Source organism: Oncorhynchus nerka, linkage group LG1 (assembly GCF_034236695.1).
Source record: "Oncorhynchus nerka isolate Pitt River linkage group LG1, Oner_Uvic_2.0, whole genome shotgun sequence".
Classification (NCBI taxonomy): Eukaryota; Metazoa; Chordata; class Actinopteri; order Salmoniformes; family Salmonidae; genus Oncorhynchus; species Oncorhynchus nerka.
Window position 1 is genome coordinate 13,545,574 of NC_088396.1, and position 26,464 is coordinate 13,572,037.

General features: G+C 41.3%; 1 protein-coding gene across 5 annotated transcripts in view; it reads right to left on the minus strand.

Moving 5' to 3' along the window:
- Positions 1–6,628: 6,628 nt before the first annotated feature.
- The window catches only part of LOC115144207 (growth factor receptor-bound protein 14-like), a 65,700-nt gene continuing 45,864 nt past the window's right edge, over positions 6,629–26,464 (minus strand). For 4 of the 5 annotated variants that reach the window (XM_029685180.2, XM_029685097.2, XM_029685342.2 and 1 more), the window contains 12 exons: positions 25,884–26,040; positions 13,524–13,645; positions 13,295–13,369; positions 12,923–13,060; positions 11,311–11,421; positions 11,049–11,144; positions 10,881–10,940; positions 9,674–9,790; positions 9,472–9,541; positions 8,795–8,882; positions 8,519–8,612; positions 6,629–8,438 (listed from right to left, as the gene is read on the minus strand). In XM_029685180.2, the coding sequence (XP_029541040.1) occupies positions 8,292–8,438; positions 8,519–8,612; positions 8,795–8,882; positions 9,472–9,541; positions 9,674–9,790; positions 10,881–10,940; positions 11,049–11,144; positions 11,311–11,421; positions 12,923–13,060; positions 13,295–13,369; positions 13,524–13,645; positions 25,884–26,040 (1,275 nt within the window). In that variant the 3' untranslated portion in view covers positions 6,629–8,291. The remainder of the gene's footprint in view (positions 8,439–8,518; positions 8,613–8,794; positions 8,883–9,471; positions 9,542–9,673; positions 9,791–10,880; positions 10,941–11,048; positions 11,145–11,310; positions 11,422–12,922; positions 13,061–13,294; positions 13,370–13,523; positions 13,646–25,883; positions 26,041–26,464) is intronic. The other variant, XM_065005805.1, reaches the window with a different exon arrangement.

The following is a 26,464-nucleotide window of genomic DNA, read 5'->3' on the forward strand; positions in this document are numbered from 1 at the left end:
TCATTTCTCTTTGCCTATTGGAGCTGTTCTTGCCATAATATGGACTCTTTTAACAAATATGGCAATCTTCTGTATACCACCCATACCTTGTCACAACACAACTGATTGGCTCAAATGCTTTAAGGAGGAAATAAATTCCACAAATGAACTTTTAACAAGGCACACCTATTAATTGAAATGTATTCCATGTGACTACCTCATGAAGCTGGTTGAGAGAATGTCAAGAGTGTGCAAAGCTGTCATCAAGGCAAAGGATGGCTACTTTGAAGAATCTCAAATCTCAAATATATTTGATTTGTTTAACACTTTTTTGGTTACTACATGATTCCATATTTGTTATTTCATAGTGCTGATGTCTTCACTACTATTATACAATGTAGAAAATAGTAAGAATAAAAGAAAAAGCCTGGAATGTCCAAACTTTACCAGTCCAAACTTTTGACTGGTACTGTATGTGATCATATATAGCCATTTTTGTTCTTCACACTGAAAATTAATGCAAATTTGAGTTAACTGAATATTAAACATTGATGCTAGATAAAATGAGATTTCTGTACAACTTGTTTAATGTGCATTATTGATGTATTCCTTTTACAGCATGTCTAATGTATGACTTTGTAGTTGAATACGAACTATGTAATATGTTTCTCAGTAGGCCTATTCTGCTGTAAAAAATGTTTATCTAAACTTTGCTATGGCTTTCAAGTTTTGTGCTCTTTTATACCTGTAAAAATCCAAATGTTTTCTCTGCGAGACCCCCTCCTGTTTTTCCCCCTGTTATTTTCCCTTTCTTATCCATCCTTTTGATCACCTAAAACATCAGTCCATCTCCTCTATAAGCTGTCTCCCTGCTGTCTGTCCACAGCTCTTTCTCTCTGCCTCCCAGTGTGCCCACCTCCCCGCTGGGCCACGGCCTGCTTGCCAAACTCAAGTGTTTCTGTGAGGAGTGAGAAGGTTTTACATGCAGCACTGCCTTAATGTTGCTCAGTCGGTGGTCAGCCAGTCAGCCACTGAGCCACACAGGGAGCTCCTGCACTGTTAGTCAACCCAGGCTCGAGCTGCCGGGGCTTCGCTCTCTCTTTTATTCTCTTATCCCCCCCCCGTCTCTCTCTCTCTCTGTATCGCCTTCCCTCTCTCTCTCTCCATCACAGAGCACCTATCCAGCCCAGCTCAGACAACAGGCAGGGGTATAAGGATAGCCAATAACCCTCGGAATCAGCTCTGTTATCATCATTGATTAAACGTGTGATCTTACTTAGAGCCCTATACATATTTGCAATATCCCCTTCTTTGCTGTAATCGCACAGGCATTTACTTACGCGTCAGTTTGTATCACACAAACACTTGGCTTGCTGTGATTTCTTTATCTCCTTCGAGCAATATAAAGGTATGCCTTTCAACCGGGGATTGGGGTGGGAGGGGGGGGCATCTCGCCAGGTTGCCTCAGAGCAGAGCCACTCTTCACATGTTAATTTCTCAAGGTCAGAAATCACTCTATAACGCTGCTGCTTTGAATGTGTTCCGAGAAGACAAGCACAACTTTACTGCTGGTGTGGAAAACAATGACAAAGACACTGCCACTGGTTTACTAAGTTTGAGGAGGCTTTACTAAGCTAAACAACTAAAGGCATCCGCCTGAACCTAGTGTGTTAACCTTCACATCAGAGACAAAGGCTCATGGTATCATCGGTTGTATTTCTAATGTATTGCTTAGAACAATACGTTTGTGGTACAATATTAACCAAGAGTGTTGAACATCTTACATTATATTTGTATTTTAGCATTCATTACCTAGATGGATAAAGTATATAGTAGTGTGGTGTAGAAACTGAATAGTCCAGGTCTAATTGAGCTACTTTAGATTGTAATAAGGGAAGGACATGCGTAGAATTGAAGTAGAACCTGTTCCCTTATGTATTTAAAAATAGGGCTTTAGAAAAAGCTACATTACATATGTTTTATGAGTTAATGACTCTCCTGTGACTCCACAGAGAATTACTCCCAGTAATTGATTATTAAAACTTGAAATTGCAAACCACATCCATTATTTGACGACTGAATGTGCTATCCTTGTAATTAACAAACCTGGATACTTGGCGTTCTCCAGTACCAAGACCTCCGGAAAAAAAAGATATGTGGGGTTAGCAGGCAGACTAGGAAGCCAACATTGAAACTGTGCAATTAGCCGTGACACAATATATCAGAAAAATATGAGGTGAAAACCACCTTTAGAAAAAGTCTAGTAAAATGAGATCATTTAAGCATAAAGGACATGCAAATATAGCTGTCCATTATTCATCTTACTACCAAACTAGACCTTTTAAATACATGAAGAAATGTATCTTTATTCAATTATGTCCTTACTTTATCTGGAAGTGCAATAATTGTATATATTTTTTAAAGGTTGATACAAGCACAAAATCCAATATTTACCTCAGTACTGGCAGGTAGCTTAGTGCTTAAGCGTTAGGCCAGTAACTGCAAGGTTGCTGGGTTGAATCCCTGAGCTGACTTGGTGAAAAATCTGTCAATGTACCCTAGTTGCTCTGGATAAGTGTCTGCTAAACAACTAAAATGTTGACTTGAAATGTTACACAATATCACATACTCTCATCATCAATGTGCTTAAACTCTGCATTTACAACCCACTGTCTTAATATAGTTCTTTGTTGAGCTAATGCTATTTGTTTTCTACACCTGTTGTTCAACTCAGTGTATAATAGCAATTACATCTCTAAATAAATGGGCAGATATGATTGTCATTTGCCAGGAGAAATCAGCGGCTCAATCAGGATGCTCGTTAATAATGTATCACTCATTTTAAACTACCGTATGTGTGTCTGTGTGTGTATCACTCGGTGGATGGAAATACTCTGCAAAAACGTGTTGCAATGAGGAAATGGCCGTGGATTCGTTTAGTGGGTAAAAGCATTTGAGCAACAAAAAAAAGAATGATATGTTCTGAGGTATGGCATTGTGGTAATGCGTTCTAATACAATACATCTTGCTGCAATGCAAACAATAGATACACCTTACCTTAATCCAGGGCTCTATTCAGTCTGTAAAGCTGAAATATTTGATTCTTCAGCTTTAAAAGGCAACGTTCCCGTTAAGAGCCCTAGTCGATTTTATATTGAATATTATTTCTTGCACACGTCTGTACTATATAAACACATTTTTTTGTATTGCTGTTTAGATAGTACAAGGACAAAAGGAAAAACAGGCTGAAAAAAAACTAAAGGACAGTGATATTCAGATTTTGCCCATTCACCTTAGTGACCGTGCTGTTCCTTTCGGGCCACAGTGGCATCAGCAGTAGAGCTGCCCTGCTGGGGGAGCCAGCTTCCTGCTGACACATTGTTGGGTCATGGACAGTACAGATACAGTACCGCACAACAACTCCCCTTATAGTCCAAACCTACGCTCACATAGCCTCAATACAGGCCCGGTTGCTGCTCTCCTTCTGGTCAGGTCCAGTAGAGAAGAGGAGTTGTTCTTGTTCTCATGTGGGACCAGACAGTGAGCCCCAGTCTGCCTGGGAGGAGAAGTTATCCACAGGCTGTTTGGGCTGTTGTCTAGCTGGATGAATTCATTAAGGGGAGCAGAGTGTTGTCCCCCCCAGCTGCCATCTCTCCCTAATCTCTAGCCCTGCAGCCAGACATGGATCAATGGCAGGAATACATCCCAGAGCAGCATTTAGCTGAAGACCTTGGAAGCAGGGGTGCATTTAAGACTTCACTGTGCACATCTCAACCCTGGACGTGAGCACATTTTCAAAGTGAGACATTGAAATAGCTGTGGTCAGGATGTGGCGGGGTGATTTGTTCATCTCACTAGAGACTGTGTTTGTGTTACTCGTGTTGTGTGCAAGAAGCGCCTCAAGTCAAAAAGCTCAGCCATCTGACTGCAATATACAGAATGCTAATCCATGTATTAAGTAAATGACTGATTAGCCTATTCAAATAGTGGCAATTACAGGTCTATGCAAGCCACGGAGAGATCCATGGACTTCAATGGAGGGATCTCATCACACCCACCAGTAAAGGTGAGGAGATTAAGAGAAGCCATTTATTGCCATCTAGTGGTTATAACATGTACAACCGTGCCACCGATGACCAGGCCAGGTTTATGACTTTGTGGCCGTGGTAACTAGCGACAACCGTAAATGTGACCAAAGAGGACAATGAGTGACTGTTGATGACAGATGCAGAGAAATAGTGAACACAGAGAAAGCTTTATAGAAGACAAATGATATGTACATTGTCATTTCAGATAATGTAGATACTGGGCTATTTAGGTCTGTATAAAACACAGGAGGGTGCTGAGGGGAGAATGGCTTATAATAATGGCCGGAATGGACCAAATGGAATTACATCAAACACCTGGAATCCATGTGTTTGATACAATTCCACTCCAGTTACTAACACAAGCCCGCGCTCCCCAATTAAGTTGCCCCACCCTCCTATGGTATAAAAAGAAAGCAGCTACCTGCTCTTAAAGAGAAACTGCCCCTAAAAAAACAACTTCTCATTTAGAGAACAGCATATGTGACTTTGAGTATGAGTCAGAAACAAGTATTCTACTGTCAATATTGAGTACAGAGTTTAAATAGGGTAATTTTGGTCATAAAGTCACTGCACTGGTCGTGACTGCATCACAATCTAAATTAAGGTTGGGTTTGTTTCAATCCTGCCCACATGCCCACAGCTGGCAGGACACAAGTAATCATCAATTCGGAGTGCAGCTGCATAAGACCCGATCCTAATACTTGTGGTAAATTTGGGTTGACTTATGGGACTAATTAGGGACCATCGTAAAAATACACAATGTACCCTGGGACAATGTTAAAAATTCCAATAGCTCCAAATTACAATGACTATACAACCTCAAACCAACTATAGATTTGAGAGATTCATATACAAATATTGAAAGCATTTAATGAGAACTGGAAAGTGTACAAAATGAACATATGGTCTCATTTACATTGTGTAATTTATTAGTGTCACTAACTAGCCCCAGTGATAGGCTAAATAAAGTTTTTACCTTTATTTAACTAGGCAAGTCAGTTAAGAACAAATTATTATTTTCAATGACGGCCTTGGAACAGTGGGTTAACTGCCTTGTTCAGGGGAAGAACGACATATTTTCACCTTGTCAGCTCGGTGACTCGATCTTGCAACCTTTCGGTTACTAGTCCAACAATCTAACCACTAGACTACCTGCCGCCCCACTCTGCCACGCTCGGTTGCACACCAGCCGGCTGAAGCTAATTGGCTAACTGTTCCCAACTGTGAACACACATGAAACCAACTCGCGTTGAATTCCGTCATGGTCACTAGCATTTGTTAATGAACCAAATCTAAAACAAGGCTAAATCAGGAAGTACAGTTGCCCTTGTCTGTGTAACCCCCCAACTAGCACATTTGTATTTTTATTGTGGCATGGCTTCATTGAGATTCAAACCTATGATCTCCTGCTCTTTATCCATGGAATAAGTCCACCAATTAGTACACCAGGATGGCGCTACCATACCATGGTTTTACAACGCAGTTCATTTTAGTCTATTCAAACAGACCCTATTTTAAAGAAAACAAGCACTCTTTATAAATCAGGTGTGGCCAATTAGTGGGCACGGCGAACACACTTAACAAGATAAGAGTTTTGTTAATGCTGAGAACAGAATGTGTTTTTAAATAACATTCTTAAAACGTTTTCTTAATGTTCTGAGAACGACTAAAATAGAGCCCCAAGGAAACCCGCAGAAACCGTTATGCTGAAGTACTTGAATTCCCACAGAAGAACGTTGTTTCTTAACATTCTCTAAACAATTTGAGAACATGACTAAATTGAACCATGAAGAAACCTGCAGAAAGCATTATACTGAAGTACTGACATTCGCACAGAATGTTGTTTCTTTAAAGTAACGTTTCTGAGAACATTACTTTAAATAGAACCATGAGAACACCTGTAGGAAACGTAATGGAAAGGTTGTTGCAAAATAAACATATGGCAACCATACAATCACCAAGCTCTAAGAACCTTATGTGCTAGCTGGACAATTAGTATCAGACATGTGTGTTACCAGTGTTTCACTTACCGCAGTGCAATTAACAGGTTATCTATAGCAATATAAATGTAATGCAGTATTCATATCCCTAGACAGTCTACATTTTGTAACAGACTGAATTCAAAATGGATTACATAGATTTTTTTTCTCCCTCACCCATCTAAACACAATACCCCATAATGACTAAGTGAAAACATGTTTTTAGAAATGTTTACTCATGTATTGAAAATGAAATACAGAAATATCCCACCCGGGTCAATAGATGTAGAAACACCTTTGGCAGCGATTAGTGGTGAGTCCCACTTAACTTATCTTTTTTATTCAGTACATAGGAATTTTAACGACATAAGTTACTTTTATGTGCATTTCATCAAATTTGGTGCATGATGATGTAAGTCAGTTTGATGAAAATGCCGACATGATTTTTATGCAGATTTGAAAATATTCATATGACAATCTGTTGCCAATTGTATAGAAACCTAGCTACTGCGTGTTTGTTTACCTTGTGGCTTTCTCTCAATACATAATTCTAAAACTGAAATCATACATTGCAAGTAGACATTGATTTTGCTTCCTTTATAAAACATTGCAGTCCATGACATCATTACTGTTTAAATGCACTGTTCTTTATGTTAAAAAGAAATATTGTGTGAAATGCATTGTTAACATGTCTTGCTTGTCACTTGTATCAAAGTAAGTTACACCTTGTTTTCTTATATTGTACTGGTGAAACCTGTCTGTATAAATTGCTGTATGATTACAGTACCATTTCCAAAATGAAGCAACAAAACAGTACATGATAGAAGTCATGGTTCTTTACATCAAAATGTAACCATTTCAGGTGCTGCACATGCTTTACCTGAATCTGAGAGAGAGAAAAAAAGACTATAAAACATTCATTTCAATGTACAACAATTCAGATTTTGATCAATAAAAAAAAAAAATCACAATATTATACTGTATTTCTATCTTTGAATCTCAAATCAGTCAAATATATCTTCTGCTGGTCTTGCGAGAACAAAAAGGGAGCAGCCTTCCGTTTATTGATTCAAATGCAACCAATACATTGCCAATAAATGTACAGTGCAGGCTAGTAAAAGCATGTTGTTGTGCATGCTCTCCCTACAGCGGTCAATGTCCAGCTTAAACAACATGAAACCACTTTGAATTCTCCTCGGCTACTCATACCTCGAAGATAAAAAATCATTTGTTTGTTTTTTTAGAAATACACCGGAATTCCTTGAGATTTGATAAAAACAGCTTCGCTTACCCAGGAGATGACCAAGGCCAGAGGACCACAGTAGCCTACCAGAGGAGGCTAGTGGGAGGAGCTATAGGAGGACGGGCTCATTGTAACGGCTGGAATGGAATTAATGGAACGGTATCAAACTTATGGAAACCACATGTTCACCCCCCGTTTCATTTAATCCATTCCAGCAATTACAAATGGGCCCTTCCTCCTATAGCTCTTCCCACCAGCCTACTCTAGAGACAACATACTACATTTCCCATCATGCCTCGTCTTGTCTGGTAGCAGTGATCCCCTTCTACTGACTAATTACCAGGTTCAGCTTAACTGTGCCCATAATGCACATTGATGGCTATACCACACTGGTCATTCTACTCTCGAGGTGTGAACACACACTGTCAAATATCAGCTCTCGCTCTACGGTTTCAACCGTTGGCTACAGTAAATGTTTATTCCCATAGAGAGTAGTAAAGTGAGCCGATACAATGTGGATCATGCTTGCATTGTGTATACAGTATATTAACGGAAGTTTGGACTCCACACAGTCCCCGTGGTGTTTGTGATTCGTCACCACACCTGGGCTAACATACAGGGCCAACCAATGGGCTCGCAATAGAGCCCTCTCAGTCACATATATTCTACAGTAGATTCACTTTTTTCCAACGCCAGGTTTCTCAACACCTATGGTCACGTATGACACAATGTCGTCATGTATTTTTTTCACCATAACACCCATTTCATAGTTTAGTGAAAAACACAAGTCATTACAAAAGATTGGATCACCACGGTTTTCTCCAAGAGAATGGATTCTAGAAGGTGATAAGTGGTTTCAGTTTGCTTATGTCTGGAGGTGTTCTCGGTGTCTCCTTTGCCATGGCATGGGAGGGAAGGAGGGATGCGTGGGTGGTTGGTTCTCTAGAGGGATATTGGCTGTGATTAAAGGTATGTATGGGGCCCTTGGAGACCCCTTCCCCCTCAGAGGGTGATCCAGGCACAGTGGTGTTTGAGTTTGCAGGGCAGCACTCCTCGGTTGAGCTGGTAGAACTCCACTAGCTGGATCAGATCAGTGAAGCGCGTCTGACCGTCATCTAGGCTGTAGAACAATTCCCCCTCTTCATCCACCTGGCACACAAAACACAAACTTGAACAAGATGTTGTCTGAAAGAGTAGAGAATATACCAAGACAAAAAGGTTATACCCACCGGTAAGATCTGAAAGTGTTTGATTCTCTGTGTGTGACACAGTGACAGTACAAATGTATTGGGGTTGCTTTGGCTGTCCCTTAGAAGAAATACTCTGAAAACAAAGACAAGTCTCTCGGTTTCATCAAGAACAACTTTTCATTTTTTTTTTTTTTTTTTTTACACATTTCTGTCTGGAAAAAATAAAGAGTAAATTACTCTACAATAACATCCATAGGTAAACTCTTTAGCTTGCAGTGTCAAACAACGCATAGAAAAGTGCCTGATTCTGCTCACCCATCAATCAGACCCTGTTGAGTGATTAAGCGGTGTGCCTCATCTCTGGACAGTTTGCTGTGGAACCAGGGCTGGGCCATATGGAGAGCTGCAAAACACACAGGACAACCATGGTGATGTTCATTAGGCACCAAACAGAAGGAAACATGCAGAAACAGTGAGTGACTAGCTGAACTTGTCCAATAAGAAACGCTCGTTTCAGTTATCCGTTGCAAAATAATACATTTGGCGGGTGCTTATATTTGTCCTATTTCATACACGTGCAAGTGTGTATTAATATGCATATGTGAAATTGATTTTTTTGGGGGGGATATGCCAACTCTCCTTGAGACAACTTTGTAGAGTGGGGTCAGTGCCAGGCTCTGCCAGTATCTACGGCAACCCTGGAGCAATCAGGGTTAAGCGCCTCGAACAAGAGCACAGACAGATTTTTCACCATGTCGACTCAGGGATACTAGCGACCTTTCGGATAGCAGCCAAACGCTCTAACCGCTAGGCTACCTGCCGCCAAAATCGTATTGCTACGGTGTGCACTAATGAATACGACCCATGTGTCAAAGGGAGAGGACACGATACTGGTGGCTGAGTCATTAAGCACAGTGTATCTGGTCAGGAGAGTCATGTGGCTGTATCGATGGAAGCTGCTGCTTGGATGTTGAAAGTGGCCTTCTACTAACCTATGTTTGACATGGGACTCTGAGAGGTGGACGGGCTTCCATGGGAGCTCAGACGGTGGCAGCTTTTTCTCTAAAGGGAGAGAGAGAAGAGCATTTCAAGTGTCACATGCTAGGACTATTTTCCCATGGCAGCACCATCATTTCATACCTTATACTTGCTGAGTAGAGAGAAATGACATCAGAGAGAGAACCAATGGCCTACCCTCCATGAGAGCCCCTCCTCCACGGCTACGGACAGCGCCTCCGAGGGGTTCTCGATCACCCGGCTCTTGTGTCCTGAGAAGTCCATGGCCACCAAGGAGTTCTCGGAGATACTTCTCTGGAAATATACATTGTGTTTGAGGTAAGATACATTATTATGAGTATACAGTGTAACAGGGTTTAAACGTTTGAAAAAAATGATATAGATAAGTGAGTAACAGGTTATAGGAGAAGCACATTCATGCTTTCGTGTGTGGCATTGTGCTGCCATCTAGTGTCGAAGAAGTTTGACAGTATAATTTCTAGATGATTCCGAGCAGAATGTGCTCCAGTGACTGGGGATTAGACGGGATGTGAATAAAATGACACATGGGCACATAGAATTGATTATAGTCCCTTAAGCTGTCGTAGTCACCGGTTCTAAATAAATCACACACAAAAGAAAATACTTATCAGGATTAGTGAGAAGCCTTTAAAATTGCCATGGTTTGCCCCTCTATCAGCCCTAACCTCTGGATCCTTAAGGGCAGTCGTCACAAAGTGATGACTGTTTACTCTAAGGATAGAAACATTCCAATCCTTCTAAGACTCTCCGCCCCGGTCTGGGTCTATTCAGGCGATGCAAAGATCATTCTGGGGCTCCCAGGCATCATTGTGCAAACAAACTGATTGCTCCTTTCGTTGGATTGGTTTCATTGTGATTTGATTCTCTGTCCGTAGTCGAACGGCACGTCGTGCTCTAGGCTGTAACACCTATATGCCAGGGTGTTCCCAGAGGGTTAGTCTAAGTGTGTCCCTAACGGTACCCTATTCACTATATAGTGCACTACTTTTCCCATAGGGCCCTGGTCAAAAAAGTACACCATTTGAGATGCATCCTAGCCCCTCCCTGTGCAGCGCTGAGCTCAGGGTCCCAGCCCCATGCCTGGCCACTCTTTGCGTTCTTCTGACAGAAAAGCAGGGGTGATGAGTTGGTAAGTCTGAGAGCAGCTGATCTACGGGTTATTTTTAGAGCAGACAGGCTGGAACATGTTCCAGTGCCCAAAATAGAACAGGTGTTTACTCATACAGAATACTCTTATTTGAGGGGGGAATACGCAAATTTCAGAATATTCTGGAAAATCAATCCAGGATGAGTAATGACCGTGTGTCCTGTGTCATGTGCTGTTAAACAGTGTATCAGCACATTGTATCTACACATCACTTACCATAGGTGTTTTCTGTTTCTGGTGTGGTTGAATGAAGTTTTGGTACAGCTGCATCCCATACTGCAACACAAAACATGAGCACGTTTCAAAAAGGCAAGCCTTTAGATGTGTAGACACTAGACAGAGTTTGGATGTGATAAGGGGGGGGGGCAGCGTGGAAGACTGTACCTTAAAGAGGCGCATGGCAGTGACCCAGCAGGTTCTGGTTTGCTCGTCATCTGCACATAACAGCTTGAGGTCCCGTGGAGAGCCACGCTTGGTAGACTGGAGGATCATCATGAAGAGAAAGCATGAATTTACCAAACATGACTTGGAAATTACTTGCCTTTCTTAATTGTCCCTGATGGGATAAATAAAGTTAGAATGACTTGAATAAGTTAACATGATAAAACACCAAATATAGGTTTATAGACAGAAAGTAATAAAGTACCTTGACACAGAAGCCATAGTCCGTAGGCGCTCCGTGTATCTTTCTCGCTGATAGTAACGTGTAGACGTCGCCGTCACTGAACTCGGCGATGAACTGGAGATGTCTTGGTTCCTGTGAATAGAAAACAACAAATGTCTCAAATCCCCACATGCCTTTCAGTGTCCCCTTTACGGAACACCCCCCCCCCCCCCACCCCACCCCGACCCTGCTCCATTGCAACGAGGGGTTGGTTCAAGCATTCCACTGTAGAGTAGACTCAAGTTCCATTACCAAATCTAACTATGTGAGGGATCAGGGCAGAAATGTGAACAATGCAGGGCTGCCCAGTGTGAAGACAGATGCTAAGCAAATAAAGACTGCAATGTCATAATTCTTGGCCATTATGTACACACAGACGTAAATCTGTGTGAGCTTAGTGGGCCGGGTCAACGTAAGGAAAAGCTAGCAATTAAGGCATGTGGTATAATGCCAGTCTGAAGTATGTTGGTCACTATGACAATAGTAAAGAGGGAGTAGCTTGAAGTTTTTGTCTGCATCGCAAATGGCACTCTACTCCCTTTACAGCAAACTACTTTTGACAAGAGCCCTATGAGTCCAAGAGCACTGGATAGGGAATAGGGAGCCATTTGGGACAAAGGTTCCCATCAACCTGGTCCATTGTGATCACAGAATAAAAAGAGATTGTTGTTTTTGCTGCAGACTCCTTAAAAATGGAGAGGTGGGACGGGGTTGAAACACTTCAACATAGTCAAGCAAATAATACTCCCCTATCCATTACACTGTAGGTGTGGCTAGTGTTTGACATAGGACCAAATATGTGACAAAGTGATAAGAGCTCTATTTATACAATAAGAACACTGTCACAGAGCCAAGGCAAAAGAGATTTACCAAGCAGAGAAGCACAAAGCAAACCATTGTTCAAACCTGGTGGGACTGCGACACAACATTCTCACTCCTGTGGCACAGTGTAAAGAACGGGTAGCTATAGTTGTCTGTGCTTGTGTTGACTGATTGGCAATGTGTAGGGGCCAAAACCAATTTACACATTATAAATCCCTTCAAATCAAACCAAAAGAAACTAAGTCAGATCTTACTTCTCTAATTTCGTCACCTGTATTTGAGAAAGCAAACCGAGGTCTTTTTGTGTTCTAGTGTCTTCTGTTGTTGGGAGAGGGAGAAGTGGTTGGCTTGGCACAGCGCTGGGCAGGTCTAAGCCTCACCTGTCAGTGGTGGGTGTTGAGGGCTCAGTCCCTGGCAGTGGCATGCCAGCTGAGCTAGGGGAAATCTAGCTCAACCAGTTACACAAAGCAGCCAGGAGACAAGAGCGAGCTAGTCCCCTACTGTACACCACACCACACCACTCTGGCACATTGGCACAGAGTTATCAAATGATCCCATAGAGCAGCCAGCAAAAAAACAAGTTCAATTATCTCCTGAAATCTAGTTGCTTTTTGCAAAAACATACTTTTTGCTTTTTAACATCATTATTTTGGGAAGGAAATCTATTCCATTCATATTGTAATGAATTCATGTTTTATTGAAAACTGGAAAACTTGACAGTTACTTAGGAAACATCTGAATGCACACTAATGTATCAATGACATTGACGGACCTTTGATGTCCCCTTGTTGGAGAAGTAGAGACCTGACCTCCTCAAGACAAAGTAGAACTTCTTCCAAGACTTCCTGCCTTGTTCTTTGGCATGGAGGTGCCCATGGATCTCTGGACAAGTGCTTGAGTTGAGAAAAGTCTGTTTTGACAGAAAGCAGTTCGTAAATACTTTAGCAGCACCACTGAAGGGCTGTTTCCTGGACACAGATTAAGCCTGGTCTTGGACTTGCAAGCAAACCAGCTGAAGAATCTCTTTTGAAAAGGGCTTGTCAGTCCAGGACTTGGCTTAATCCGTGTCCAGGAAACTGGCCCCAAAACTCTGTCCCTTTTAAAGTGAAGATAATGTACATGTAGAATGTAGCTTGAAGGATACCTGTATTAGCTGAGAATGATTCATCATCCCGTTGGTTTCACTTGATATGGACACCATGTGATCTGGGAAAAAATCCTATCAACATGAAAACAACATCAGTCATAACAACACACATGCTCTTTATATCAACTAATACCTACTGGTTTAGCCGAGTGCATTAAGATAACAGGCACGATAATGTTTACATGAGTACACCATTTCTTTGCTAATATCACACCCTCAATCTTACCAGCGGTTTATTGAAGAATTCATATTTGGCATAGTTCTTCCGGAAATATAACCGACTGTCTGTGTCCATGGCCCAACCAGACAGCACCTCCATAACAGATTCATGGTCTTCTATGATTCTTTCTGGTGGATACAGGAGAAAGAAATGTCAAAATGTAGAGACCACAAAAAGACAAAGACATGGACAGAGGGGAAAGTGAGAAAGGTCAAGTTAGTCAAACCTACAGCATCCGTCCATGTTCCTTGTCACAATACCATAATGCATCATCAAGGTTCAAAGTAAGGTTATCCGCTCAAACATATAGTTGTGATCATATGTAACAGCTGTCCAGCGGACACAAGCACGACTGGTCTCGGCACCAGTGTTAACAAATGTGATCGTACTTCCTAACTCTTGCGTTGTGTTTTTAAAGAAAGGACTGTCCAGCCAGCAATCCCAGTTGATTGGTGTTTACTCGCTTGAATGTCAATATCAGACTGGGTATTTTTAAATTTTTTAAATCAAACATAACAATTGCGAAAATTGTACAAAATACAATAAATGTAAGTTCCAGACGATAGACATAAGAAAGCGCATCAGATGTGCAGACGTGCAGGACAACAGAATGTCGATGGCTGTAGATTCGTGATTAGCCTGTTAGCATGGACATAAGTGGTTTAGCAGGGGCTAATGTGACCATTACATTTAGAGCATGGAAGCTAACATGCTCTTACAGCAATAACATACAAAAACACATCCAGGAAGCCCCCAACATCAGGACATGTACATAGTGAACTCGTACACATTGTACATTTATTAAGCAATAAGGCTTGAGGCGGTGTGGTATATTGGCCATATCACACAATCCTCCGAAGTGCCTTATTGCTATTATAACCTGGTTACCAACGTAATTAGAGCAGTTAAAATAAATATTTTGTAGTACCTGTGGTATACGGTCTGATATACCACGGCTGTCAGCCAAATCAGCATTCAGGGCTCAAACCACCCAGTTAATAAATTAAAATACAGTGTTTCAGAACGTGACCTACTGCTTGCATGTCAATAACAGACAGAGGAATGTACGTTCACAATCTCCCCCTATGTGCAAGCATAGCCAATGACTTTACCTTGTATTGACATCTGAGTTAAACCAACCAATTAGAATACATAAACATTAAATACACATTTCTGCAGTGGCAAATGGAAACATAATTAACCACGTTATATTCTCCTCTGCCGAATTCCACTTGCACACTATAAACAAAATATGAGGAACGCAATACCTTGCAATGTCACCAAATATTCCAGTCTATAGACTATTCTCTAAAGGGAATTAGGTGAACTAGTTAAATAAAAGTCTAATTAAAAATAAATTAATAGACCCCATTGGCAAACATGCAGGTTACGTGTTAAGTACACTCAGTGACAAATGGTTACCTCATCGAAAGAAAAGCAAAACCTGGGCCTACTTGACCTCTGACCCATTAACCCCGTAGGGCCATCCTGAAAGCAATACTTTTTGGGAGGGACCTTAAGACCTAGAATTAATCTAAAAGCTAACCTCAAGTCCCATCCTATACCCACACAGGTACTCTGATGAACTCATTATGAAACACCCTCAGTATCTGAGGCTCACTCAGTATATGAGGCTCACTGGTGGTTTCCTCATTTGAACCAACCCCTATCATTACAGTCATCCTGTTCGACTACAACCACCATAGGGGGGGTCACTGTCCACAGGTCAAGGGTTCTGCTACAGTTGTTGGAGCCTGTGGCCCCAGCGGAGTCTTCAGAATGACTTTCCTCTTCAGAGGGTTCTGACCTTTATCTTCTAAAAGGTCAGCTCTGACACGCTTGCGGCACCCTCAGAATGTGGTGTGTTCCGATGGTCACCTACCAGTGGCACATCTTTCTGCGTGTCCGGGATCTCCTCTTCAGTGGTCAGCGCTGATACCCACCCACTAGTCCTCTCGCCCATGTCCAGTATGTCATTCATGGATGAGGCCTCCGTCTCCTTACTCTGATCCTCACCGTCTCCTGTATCAGGTGTCTCCAAGGCAGCGTCAGGACTGTTGAAAATCAGAGTGGGCTAGCATGACCTGATCGAGGAGGGTTTGTTTTAACTGACTGAAGGCCTGTTTGCACTCTTCTGTCCAGTCTGCTGCTGTGCGATTTCCATGTATTTTTCGCTTCTTCTTGCCTTTCCCATGGCATGGAGTCTGTCCCAGCACTTCAATCCAAGTTCTGGCAGAGGCCTTGTGGGAGATGGTAATACTCATATATGCCAAAAGGGGAAGTAAAGGCTGTGAATTTCTTGTCGTCCACATGTACCTCTAAATTGTAGTAGCCAGAGGTCAAATCCATAGTGGAGAAGGCCTTATACCCAGGGCCAACGCTTGGTGAGGCAGAGAGTGAGCATCGTGGATGGTGCGATCATTAAGCCATCAGAAGACTGCACAGTCTCAGGTCACCGGACTTCTTCCAGAACACCATGAGTAGGGGGGCGTACTCACTGCGGGACTTCTCGACTATCCCTCGCTCCTCCATCTCATCCAAGGCCCGTCTGAGCTGGTCATAGTGGTTGGGGGAGAGCCTAAGGTAAGGCAGACTGAGCGGCTTGTCGTCACCGATTCTGGAGGTGATGTACATAGCCAGCAGCCTTCTAGCTTGTGCCCTGAGAACATGGACTCGTAGTGGTCTATAAGCTTAACTAGCTTGGCCTTATACTGCGGCGACAACGGAGTGGACTCAATGTCACCTAGCCCCAACTCCTGCAGCACCTCACTTGTTGCTCTGTGCAGCTTGATGTCACTGTCAATAGTCAAGCTATCTGCACTAGCACTGCCACAGTTGGGGTTGTCATCCATCTTGTCCACCTGCTGCCCCAGGGAGACTGGAGGGACAGCGGGCCCCTCCAAGTAGTCAGTGGCAATGTCCTCCAATGCCATACAGGGAAAAACCTCAGCTATCTTGGCATTGCGTCTCACTGTTACTGGCTTCGGTGAGGGATTGATAACTTTGAATGGGACCATCCATTGCTCCACAATGTTTCTACTGTTCTCCGTACCTTAAATGTTTTTTTCGGGTCTTGAACGTGCACAAACATACCTTATTTACATAAGAATTCAGACCTTTTGCTATTAGACCTGAAATTGAGCTCATGTGCCTCCTGTTTCCATCGATCATCCTTCAGATGTTTCTACAACGTGATTGGAGTCCACCTGTGGTAAATTCAATTCATGGGACATGATTTGGAAAGGCATACACTTGTCTACAGTATCAGTCAAAAGCATTCTGCAGCGATATGCCATCCCATCTGGTTTGTGCTGAGTGTGACTATCATTTGTTTTTCAACAGGACAATGACCCAACACACATCCAGGCTGGGTAAGGGCTATTTGACCAACAAGGAGAGTGATTGAGTGAAGCATCAGATGACCTAGCCTCCACAATCACCCAACCTCAACCCAGTTGAGATGGTTTAGGATGAGTTGGACCGCAAAGTGAAGGAAAAGCAGCCAACAAGTGCTCAGCATATGGGGGAAATCCTTCAAGACTGTTCGAAAAGCATTCCAGTTGAAGCTGGTCGAGAGAATGACAAGAGTGTACAAAGCTGTCAAGGCAAAGGGTGGCTACTTTGAAGAATCTCAAATATATTTTGTTTTGTTTAACACTTTTTTGGTTACTACATGATTCCATGTGTGTTATTTCATAGTTTGTCTAGAATGAAAATAGTACCAAAAAATAAAAATAATTTAATGAGTAGGTGTGTCCAAACGTTTGACTGGTACTGTATATAAAAGCTCCCATAGTTGACAGTGCATGTCAGAACAAAAACAAAGCCATGAGGTCAAAGGAATTCTCTGGTAAGCTCAGAGACAGGATTGTGTCAAGGCACAAAAACATTTCTGCAGCATTGAAGGTCCCCAAAACACAGTGGCCTCCATCATTCTTAACATCGAAAGACTTGAAAATATCTGTGCAGCGATGCTCCCCATCTAACCTGACAGAGCTTGAGAGGATCTACAGAAAATAAATGGGAGAAACTCCCCAAATACAGGTGTGCCAAGCTTGTAGCATCATACCCAAGAAGACTCGAGGCTGTATCGCTGCCAAAGGTGCTTCAACAAAGTACTAAGTAAAGGATCTGAATACCTATGTAAATGTCATATTTCCGTTTTTGTTGATAAAGTGCAAAAAAATTCTACAAACCTGTTTTTGCTTTGTCATTATGGTGTATTGTGTGTAGATTGATGATTAAAAAAATGATTTAATCAATTTTAGAATAAGGCTGCAACGTAACAGAATGTGGAAAAGTCAAGGGGTCTGAATACTTTCCCCGAATGCACTGTACCACACCCTCTTGGGCCTAATTGCTTAAATATAATACAGTATTTCAGAATGTGACCTACCGCTTGCATGTCCAATATCAGACTGGGAATAATTGATGTTTGCAATCTCCCCCCATCTGCAAGCGTAGCCAATGGCATTACCTCTTATTGACAATCTAACTTAAACCAACCAATTAGAATACACAAAACATTAAAATACACATTTATGCAGTGGCAAGTGGAAACATAATTAACCACGTTACACATACAGTACATTAGTGGTTATTTGTTCATAATTAATCATAACAGCAATATAAACACATTTTAGTACAAATCAGACCTGTGTCACAGCAGGACATGTGTTTTTCTACATATAAAAATGTTACACCGTGAAGATTGATTATTAACACTTTATCAAGAGATAGATTAATAAATAACTTAAGGTGGGAGTTACAGTACGAGTCCTGGCCCTGTGGGTGTTATTAGAAGTTCACAGCAACGACAACAAACACATTGTCTGAATTTAGCTCTTTTTTTTTCTTGACATGTTCAAATAAATCAAGCATAGATTGGTAACTTTTGTTCTAATTTGGCACACCAAAACAAGAGGCCATGAGTAACTTCGTAAAAAATAAATTAAAAAGGCACCTATTGTTATAAGCAGTCTTACTTAAAACCCTCATATCCATCGCCTCGTTTGACCTAGAGACGTCGAAATGTGTATGTAGGTGTCTTTCCTCATGCTGAACAAATTTGCCTCAAGGACCCATAAGGTAAATTGGGAGAGATTTTCCTCCATCTTAGACGTATTCTCATGAACCATAAGTTCAAATAACGCCAATGTAGACCCATGGTACATCTCTTAAATGAGTTTGACAAAAGCTAAGGGATTGGTTAAGAGACAGCTGAGTTATTGATGAATCAGGAAATCGGATCCACTGTAAATCCAATCCACAATGACCTATCAACTTGAATCGTTTTAGGGTTATCAAAGACATTACCCTGATAAGATGATTTAAATTTGGCATGGATAACTTTAAAAATAAGGAAACTAATAAAGAATTCACTTTGACAATATGGCACTAATGCTTAAAATAAATCATACAAATTATTCTCAAGGACTAATTAAGCAATAATACGAGGCCATGTCTTATGGCATTTTTTGCTGAGTGACTTATAACATTTTTTATCATGGCTGTGATGTGGTCTAACACATGGACTCGGGTGTATTATTGTGGTTATACAATGGGTAGCCAGGATTAATAAGAAAGATTCTTTCTCAAACCACCTATTTCAACAAAGCGTGATGCTACATTCACTAACACTGGTAGTCAAGTGCAATTTTTGAGGCTTCTCTGGTCGCTAGTTCTATTCAAATTGACTGTCAAAAACTACCCAAGCGCTGGTTGATAGTTCCATAACTTTGCAGGTTGCCATGGCAAACAAAAATGGTTGCTTTGGAGGCTCTTCCCCCTCCCCCTTGCTAGCAAGCCAATTACACAGCTAACACAATCACTTCAGTTAGAAAGACCGCAAACTAGCTGCATTTCATTTGGCCTCTTTCTCTATTGACATTTAATTTATATATATATATCCATAAAATTATGCATATTCATAATTTCTACTGGCTGAGGAAAGCTGCCTGTCTATCTTGTCCTGACAACATTATTTTGGGACACAGTGGAGATCTCATTTCAATATTTGAAATGTCGGAGAGAACGCCTAGATGCTTTTACAGTGGAGATCAAGTTTATAAGTTGCATGGCTGGGCAGATGAGGCAGTGGATCTGTAAAAGTAGCATTGCTAGGTAACGACAAACAATGCCACTTTTTATGAATGTGGCCATGTGTATGTTTCCACCTCCCCCTTTGCCCTCAGAACAGCCTCAACTCATTGGGGCAAGGACTCTGTAGAAGGTGTCGAAAGCGTTCCACAGGGATGTTGGCCCATCTTGACTCCATTGCTTCCTACAGTTGTGTCAAGTTGGCTGGATGTCATTTGGGTGGTGGACCATTCTTGGTACACACGAGAAACTGTTGAGCGTGAAAAACCCTGCAGCATTGCAGTTCTTGACACACTCAAACCAGTGCGCCTGGCACCTATTAGCATATCCCGTTCAAAGGCACTTAAATCTTTTGTCTTGCCTATTCAACCTCAATGGCACATACACAATCCATGTCTCAATTGTCTCAAGGCTTAAAAATCCTTCTTTAACCAGTCTCCTCCCCTTTATCTACACTCATTGAAGTGGATTTAACAAGTGACATCAATAAGGGATCATGGCTTTCACCTGCCTTCAACTGGCCAGTCTGTCATGGAAAGAGTTCTTAATGTTTTGTACACTCAGTGTACAATTTTGTCTAGTATGTCATGGGCATGAGACTAACAATGGGAATTCCAAACCACCCATTCTATAAAAAACCTGATTCACTCCAAATGTTGATGCATTGAAAGGATGGCCACACTATACCAGTAGATAAATATGAGCATGCGCTAAAATATGCACAAAAAAGACAGTAAAAAAATGTCATGAAGCATAAGTCCAAATGACACTAAAATATGGAACGTAAGTCCATGGTACATGCCTAAACTTAGTCAAATAATTATTTGCATATGTAACACTAATGCTTAAAATCTGTTAAAACATTGTGATTATATATATATATATATATATACATATACACACACACACACACACTGAGGTTTGTAGTTTTTGAACTCAGCCCTATCGAATACAGTGGGATGCACTTCCTAAGGCTTCCACTAGATGTCAACCGTCTTTAGAAACTTGAATGAGGCTTTACTGTGAAGTGGGACCGGATGAGAGCTCTTTGAGTCAGTGGTCTGGCAGAGTGTCACAGCCTCATGACGCGCAGTCACGAGAGAGTTAGCTCGTTCCATGGCTTTTCTACAGACAATGGAATTCTCCGGTTGGAACATTATTGAACTTTTATAATAAAAACATCCTAAAGATTGATTCTATACTTAGTTTGACGAGTTTCTTCGACCTGTAATATAACTTTTTGAACGTTTCGTCCGACTGGACCAGATCGCTCTTTTGGATTTGTTTACCAAACGCCCTAACAAAAGAAGCTATTGGACATAAATGGACATAAATGGACATTATCGAACAAAACAAGCATTTATTGTGGAACTGTGATTCCTGGGAGTGCATTCTGATGAAGATCAAAGGTAAGTGAATATTTATAATGCTATTTATGAATATGTCGACTACCCAACATGGTGGATATTTCTCTGGCTGGTTTGGGCTCCGAGCGATGTTCTCAGATTATGCTTTTTCCGTCATTAAAAAAAAAAATCTGACACAGCGGTTGCATTAAGGAGAAGTGTATCTAAAGTTCCATGCATAGCACTAGAATTTTAATCAAAATTTATAATGAGTATTTCTGTGAATTCATGTGGCTCTCTGCACAGTCACCTTATGTTTTAGAACTACTGAACGTAACGCGCCAATGTAAAATTAGATTTTTTTGATATAAATATGCACTTTATCGAACAAAACATACATGTATTGTGTAACATGAAGTCCTATGAGTGTCATCTAATGAAGATCAAAGGATAGTGATTCATTTTCTCTATTTGTGCTTTTTGTGACTCCTCTCTTTGGCTGGAAAATGGCTGGGTTTTTCTGTGAGTTGGTGGTGACCAGTGAGCTTTCACTGTAAGCATTTTTTAAATCAGACACTGTGGCTGGATTAACGAGAAAGTTACCTTTAAAATAGTGCCTAATACTTGTATATGTTTGAGAAATTTGATTTATGAGATTTCTGTTGATTTGTATTTGGCGCCCTGCAATTTCATTGGCTGTTGGCGAGGGGTTCCGCTATTCTTAATTTCAATGACGGCCTAGGAACGGTGGGTTAACTGCCTTGTCCAGGGGCAGAACGACAGATTTTTACATCGTTAGCTCAGGGATTCAATCTTGCAACCTTACGGTTAACTAGTCCAACGCTCTAACCACCTGCCTCACGAGGAGCCTGCCTGTTACGCGAATGCAGTAAGAAGCCAAGGTAAGTTGCTAGCTAGCATTAAACTTATCTTGTAAAAAACAATCAATCATAATCACTAGTTATAACTACACATGGTTGATGATATTGCGCTGTTTATGACTTCAAGCCTATCAACTCCCAAGATTAGGCTGGTGTAACCGATGTGAAATGGCTAGCTAGTTAGCGGGGAGCGCGCTAATAGCGTTTCAAACGTCACTCGCTCTGAGACTTGGAGTGGTTGTTCCCTTTGCTCTGCATGGGTAACGCTGCTTAGAGGGTGGCTGTTGTCGATGTGTTCCTGGTTTGAGCCCAGGTAGGAGCGAGGAGAGGGACGGAAGCTATACTGTTACACTGGCAATACTAAACTGCCTATAAGAACACCCAATAGTCAAAGGTATATGAAATACAAATGGTAAAGAGAGAAATAGTCCTACAACCTAAAACCTCTTACCTGGGAATATTGAAGACTCATGTTAAAAGGAACCATCAGCTTTCATATGTTCTCATGTTCTGAGCAAGGAACTTAAACGTTAGCTTTCTTACATGTCACATATTGCACTTTTACTTTCTTCTCCAACACTGTTTTTGCATTATTTAAACCAAATTGAACATGTTTCATTATTTATTTGAGGCTAAATTGATTTTATTGATGTATTATATTAAGTTAAAATAAGTGTTCATTCAGTATTGTTGTAATTGTCATTATTACAAATAAGTTTTTTTTTTAAGTAAAAAAAATCGGCATCGGCTTTTTTTGGTCCTCCAATAAATCGGTACCGGCATTGAAAAATCATAATCGGTCGAGATATATACACACACACACACACACACACACACACACACACACACACACACACACACACACACACACACACACACACACACACACGTGTGAACTCAATACATTAAGTAATGCACTTAAAAATAATGACCTGCTGCATTCAAAGATGCAACCTACAGCACTAGACTTAACGTCACTTGTCTCATCCTTGTGGTATTGAGAGATAAACATGGTCATGCTGATTGTACATAAAGGAAGATAGCAATCTCTCATGTACGAACTTTGTTATCCAACGGATCATGTGCAACTTCGGTCATCCTGTGAACCCCGTTCATTGTTGATCACAGCTATATTTATTATTTCAAGTTATCGAACTTTACTCATCCTTTGAACCTCAAATGCATATTGATGGTTCCAATGGAAAGCAGCGGTTTTTCCATTCATCTGGAATGCTGCACAGCCATTTGAGGCTGAGTAATTCCCATAGTATAACCACAGCCGGGGCAAGGTGGGCTGCCGCATGGTCATCAGACCCAAATCCTAGTCAGGGTCTATTACAGCCAATAAAGCAATGGCTGTCTAGTATCGTTAGAGAAGGAAAAAAAAGGTATAATTTCATCGCCACATAAGCACTGCATTAAGTGCTGAAAGGGCTTAGAGAATGAATAATGCAAAAATTGTACATCTAAGTCGAGTAGCACTTCACTACAAACTCAGTGAAAGCAGATGTGCTTCTGTTATAGAAGTAGTTTGAAGTGCAAGCTTTATTTGGCTTGACCAAGATGAGTGAATCAGGCCAGAGATTGTTAGAGGTTCAAAGGGCTCTAAAAGGTCGAGAGGAACTAATTAGTCTATCCCAAATGGCACATAGGGCTCTGGTCAAAAGTAGTGCACTATATTAGGGAATAGGGTGCCATTTGGGGGACAAAAGCAATATTTTATGTCAGTATGATATAACATGGCACAAAAGATGCTGAGATGCCTTGCAATGTAGTCATATGTAAGGTTCTTTACAGGGTTGCAAAATACTAGTTAACAGGTTTTCCAGAAACCCAGGTTAGAATATGCCTGGATTTAAGAGTGAATGAGCAGGAAATCAAGGAATCCACCCACCGGGATTTCCAGAAAACACGGGCACTTTGGAACCCTAGTTCTTTATAGTTTTACGGCTTCTTTATAATGACAACAGTTAGGAGCCTGTTAGCTCAATGCTTCATCAACAGGAAACAATTGACTATTGGAATAAAAGAGGTTGTGTTTTAGCTGACATTCTTTTCACAAGTTTCTTTTCCAAAGGGTCATTTGCATTTAGGGATTAATTGAATCTTTTCTGCATACACCGAAACAAAAAATATAAATGCAACAAAGATTTGACTGAGTAACAGTTCAAATAAGGAAATCAGTCAATTGAAACAAATTCATAAGGGCCTAATCTATGGATTTCTGGGAATACAGATGCCTAAAAAAAAAGACATAGGGGCGTGGATCAGAAAACCAGTCAGTATCTGGTGTATCCACCATTTGCCTCATGCAGCGCGATACATCTTCTTCATATTGACTTAAGGCTGTCGATTGTGGCCTTTGGAAAGTTGCTGGATATTGCGGAAACTGGAACACGCTGTCGTACACGATGATCCAGAGCATCCCAAACATCCTCAATGGGTGACATGTCTGGTGAGTATGCAGGCCATGGAAGAACTGGGACATTTTCAGCTTCCAGGAATTATGTACAGATCCTTGCGACATGGGGCCGTGCATTATCATGCTGAATGAGGTGATGGCAGCGGATGAATGGAACGACAATGGGCCTCAGGATCTCGTCACAGTATCTCTGCGATTTCAAAATATCATCGATAAAATGCAATTGTGTTTGTTGTCCATAGCTTATGCCTGCCCATACCATAACCCCACCACCTGTTCACAACATTGAAATCAGCAAACCGCTCGCCCACACAACGCCATAAATGCTGTCTGCCATCTGCCCGGTACAGTTAAAATCAGGATTTATCCGTGAAGAGCACACTTCTCCTATGTGCCAGTGGCCATCGAAGGTGAGCATTTGCTGACTGAAGTTGGTTACGACGCCGAACTGCAGTCAGGTTAAGACCCTGGTGAGGACGACAACCACGCAGATGAGCTTCCCGAGACTGTGCAGAAATTCTTTGGTTGTGCAAACCCACAGTTTCATCAGCTGTCCGGGAGCCTGGTCTCAGACAATCTCGTAGGTGGGGAAGCCGGATGTTGAGGTCCTGGTGTTGTTACACGTGGTCTGCGGTTGTGAGGCCGGTTGGACGTACTGGTAAATTCTCTAAAACGACGTTGGAGGAAGCTTATGGTGGAGAAATTAATATTCAATTCTCTGGCAAAAGCTCTGTTGGACATTCCTGCAGTCAGCATGCCAATTGTGCGCTCCCTCAAAACTTGAGACATCTGCAGCACTGTGTTGTCTGACAAAATTGCACATTTTAGAGTGGCCTTTTATTATGTCCAGCACAAGGTGTACCTGTGTAATAATCATGCCATTTAATCAGCTTCTTGATATGCGACACCAGTCAGGTGGATGAATTATCTTGGCAAAGGATAAATGCTCACTAAAAGGGAAGTAAACAAATCTGTGCACACAATTTGACCGAAATAAGCTTTTTGTGCATATGGAACATTTCTGGGATCTTTGCCATCAGCTCATGAACATGATCATCTGAAATGAACACTTAAAAAAAATATAATTCCACATTACAGTCATGCCAATAAAGTCAAGGAGAAAAGGAGAGACTCAGAGCAACACTGCAGACTTTAGGACACACCTTACTAAACTGGTTGAATGATAACAGCACATTTCCAGCAAATTCAATGCTTTCAAGACTCAATGAAATAATGAACAGAACAGATGGATAAATTGTGCAATGTAAGCTGCTGAGAAATGGTAAGGCTACACCTGTAGGAAGATTGGAGTCACCGTTGCTGTTCGATTAACTCCTTGCTGATCAACTTGGTGGTATCTTTCCAAAGAGCAGAATCACACTGCAGTGTGCCACAGAAAGAATAAAAAAATCAAAATAAACTGTATCCGGTTTAGGGTTATGCACTCACTAGACCGAATCTTGTGCACATCCTCATCACTATTACGCAGTAATCTAAGGTTGTATACACTTTTTTTACATAGACGATTTTGTGTCTATTTGATACTGTTCTTGTAAAACGGCTTTGTCTTAATTGCCCCTGGTGGGATAAATAAAGTCGTTTTGAATTGAATTCTTACCTATGCTTAGATGGGTGAGATGCTCAAACAGAGTCCAGCTGTGGTCGTCAATGCAGTGATTCTTCAGGACAAACAGCTGGCATATGTCCCGGGCTGTGATGTCAGTGGGAACCTCTACTGTTCGACTTGTATTGTCCTCATTATACACTTTGATTACCTGCAGCGAAACAAAACACATTGACTTGAACAACATATGTATCAGAAAAGTTCAGAGCTTGCTTTATATGTACATTTAAAATACATACCACATATGTACATTAAATAAAAACGTACATTAAATATACATCAAATTTTACAAATAACCAACTAGGCAAGAAATAGTGGTCAGAAAATTTCAAACACATGCGATTTTCAAAATGTTCTCCAAGCTTTATAGGATATTAGGCATGTCAAATCTCATCTTTGTCAAAGTCCACGATAATTCTACCCCATAATCATTCAACCCACACACAAGAGCACAAAATTCTCCCAAAAGTTGATAAATGTATCCCTAACAAAGTAGCCTACTGCGTGCAGGTTAGATTTTTTCCATCGTAAATCTTGTTCTGGAGACAGCTCTGCACTAGCTGGCACAGCCACAA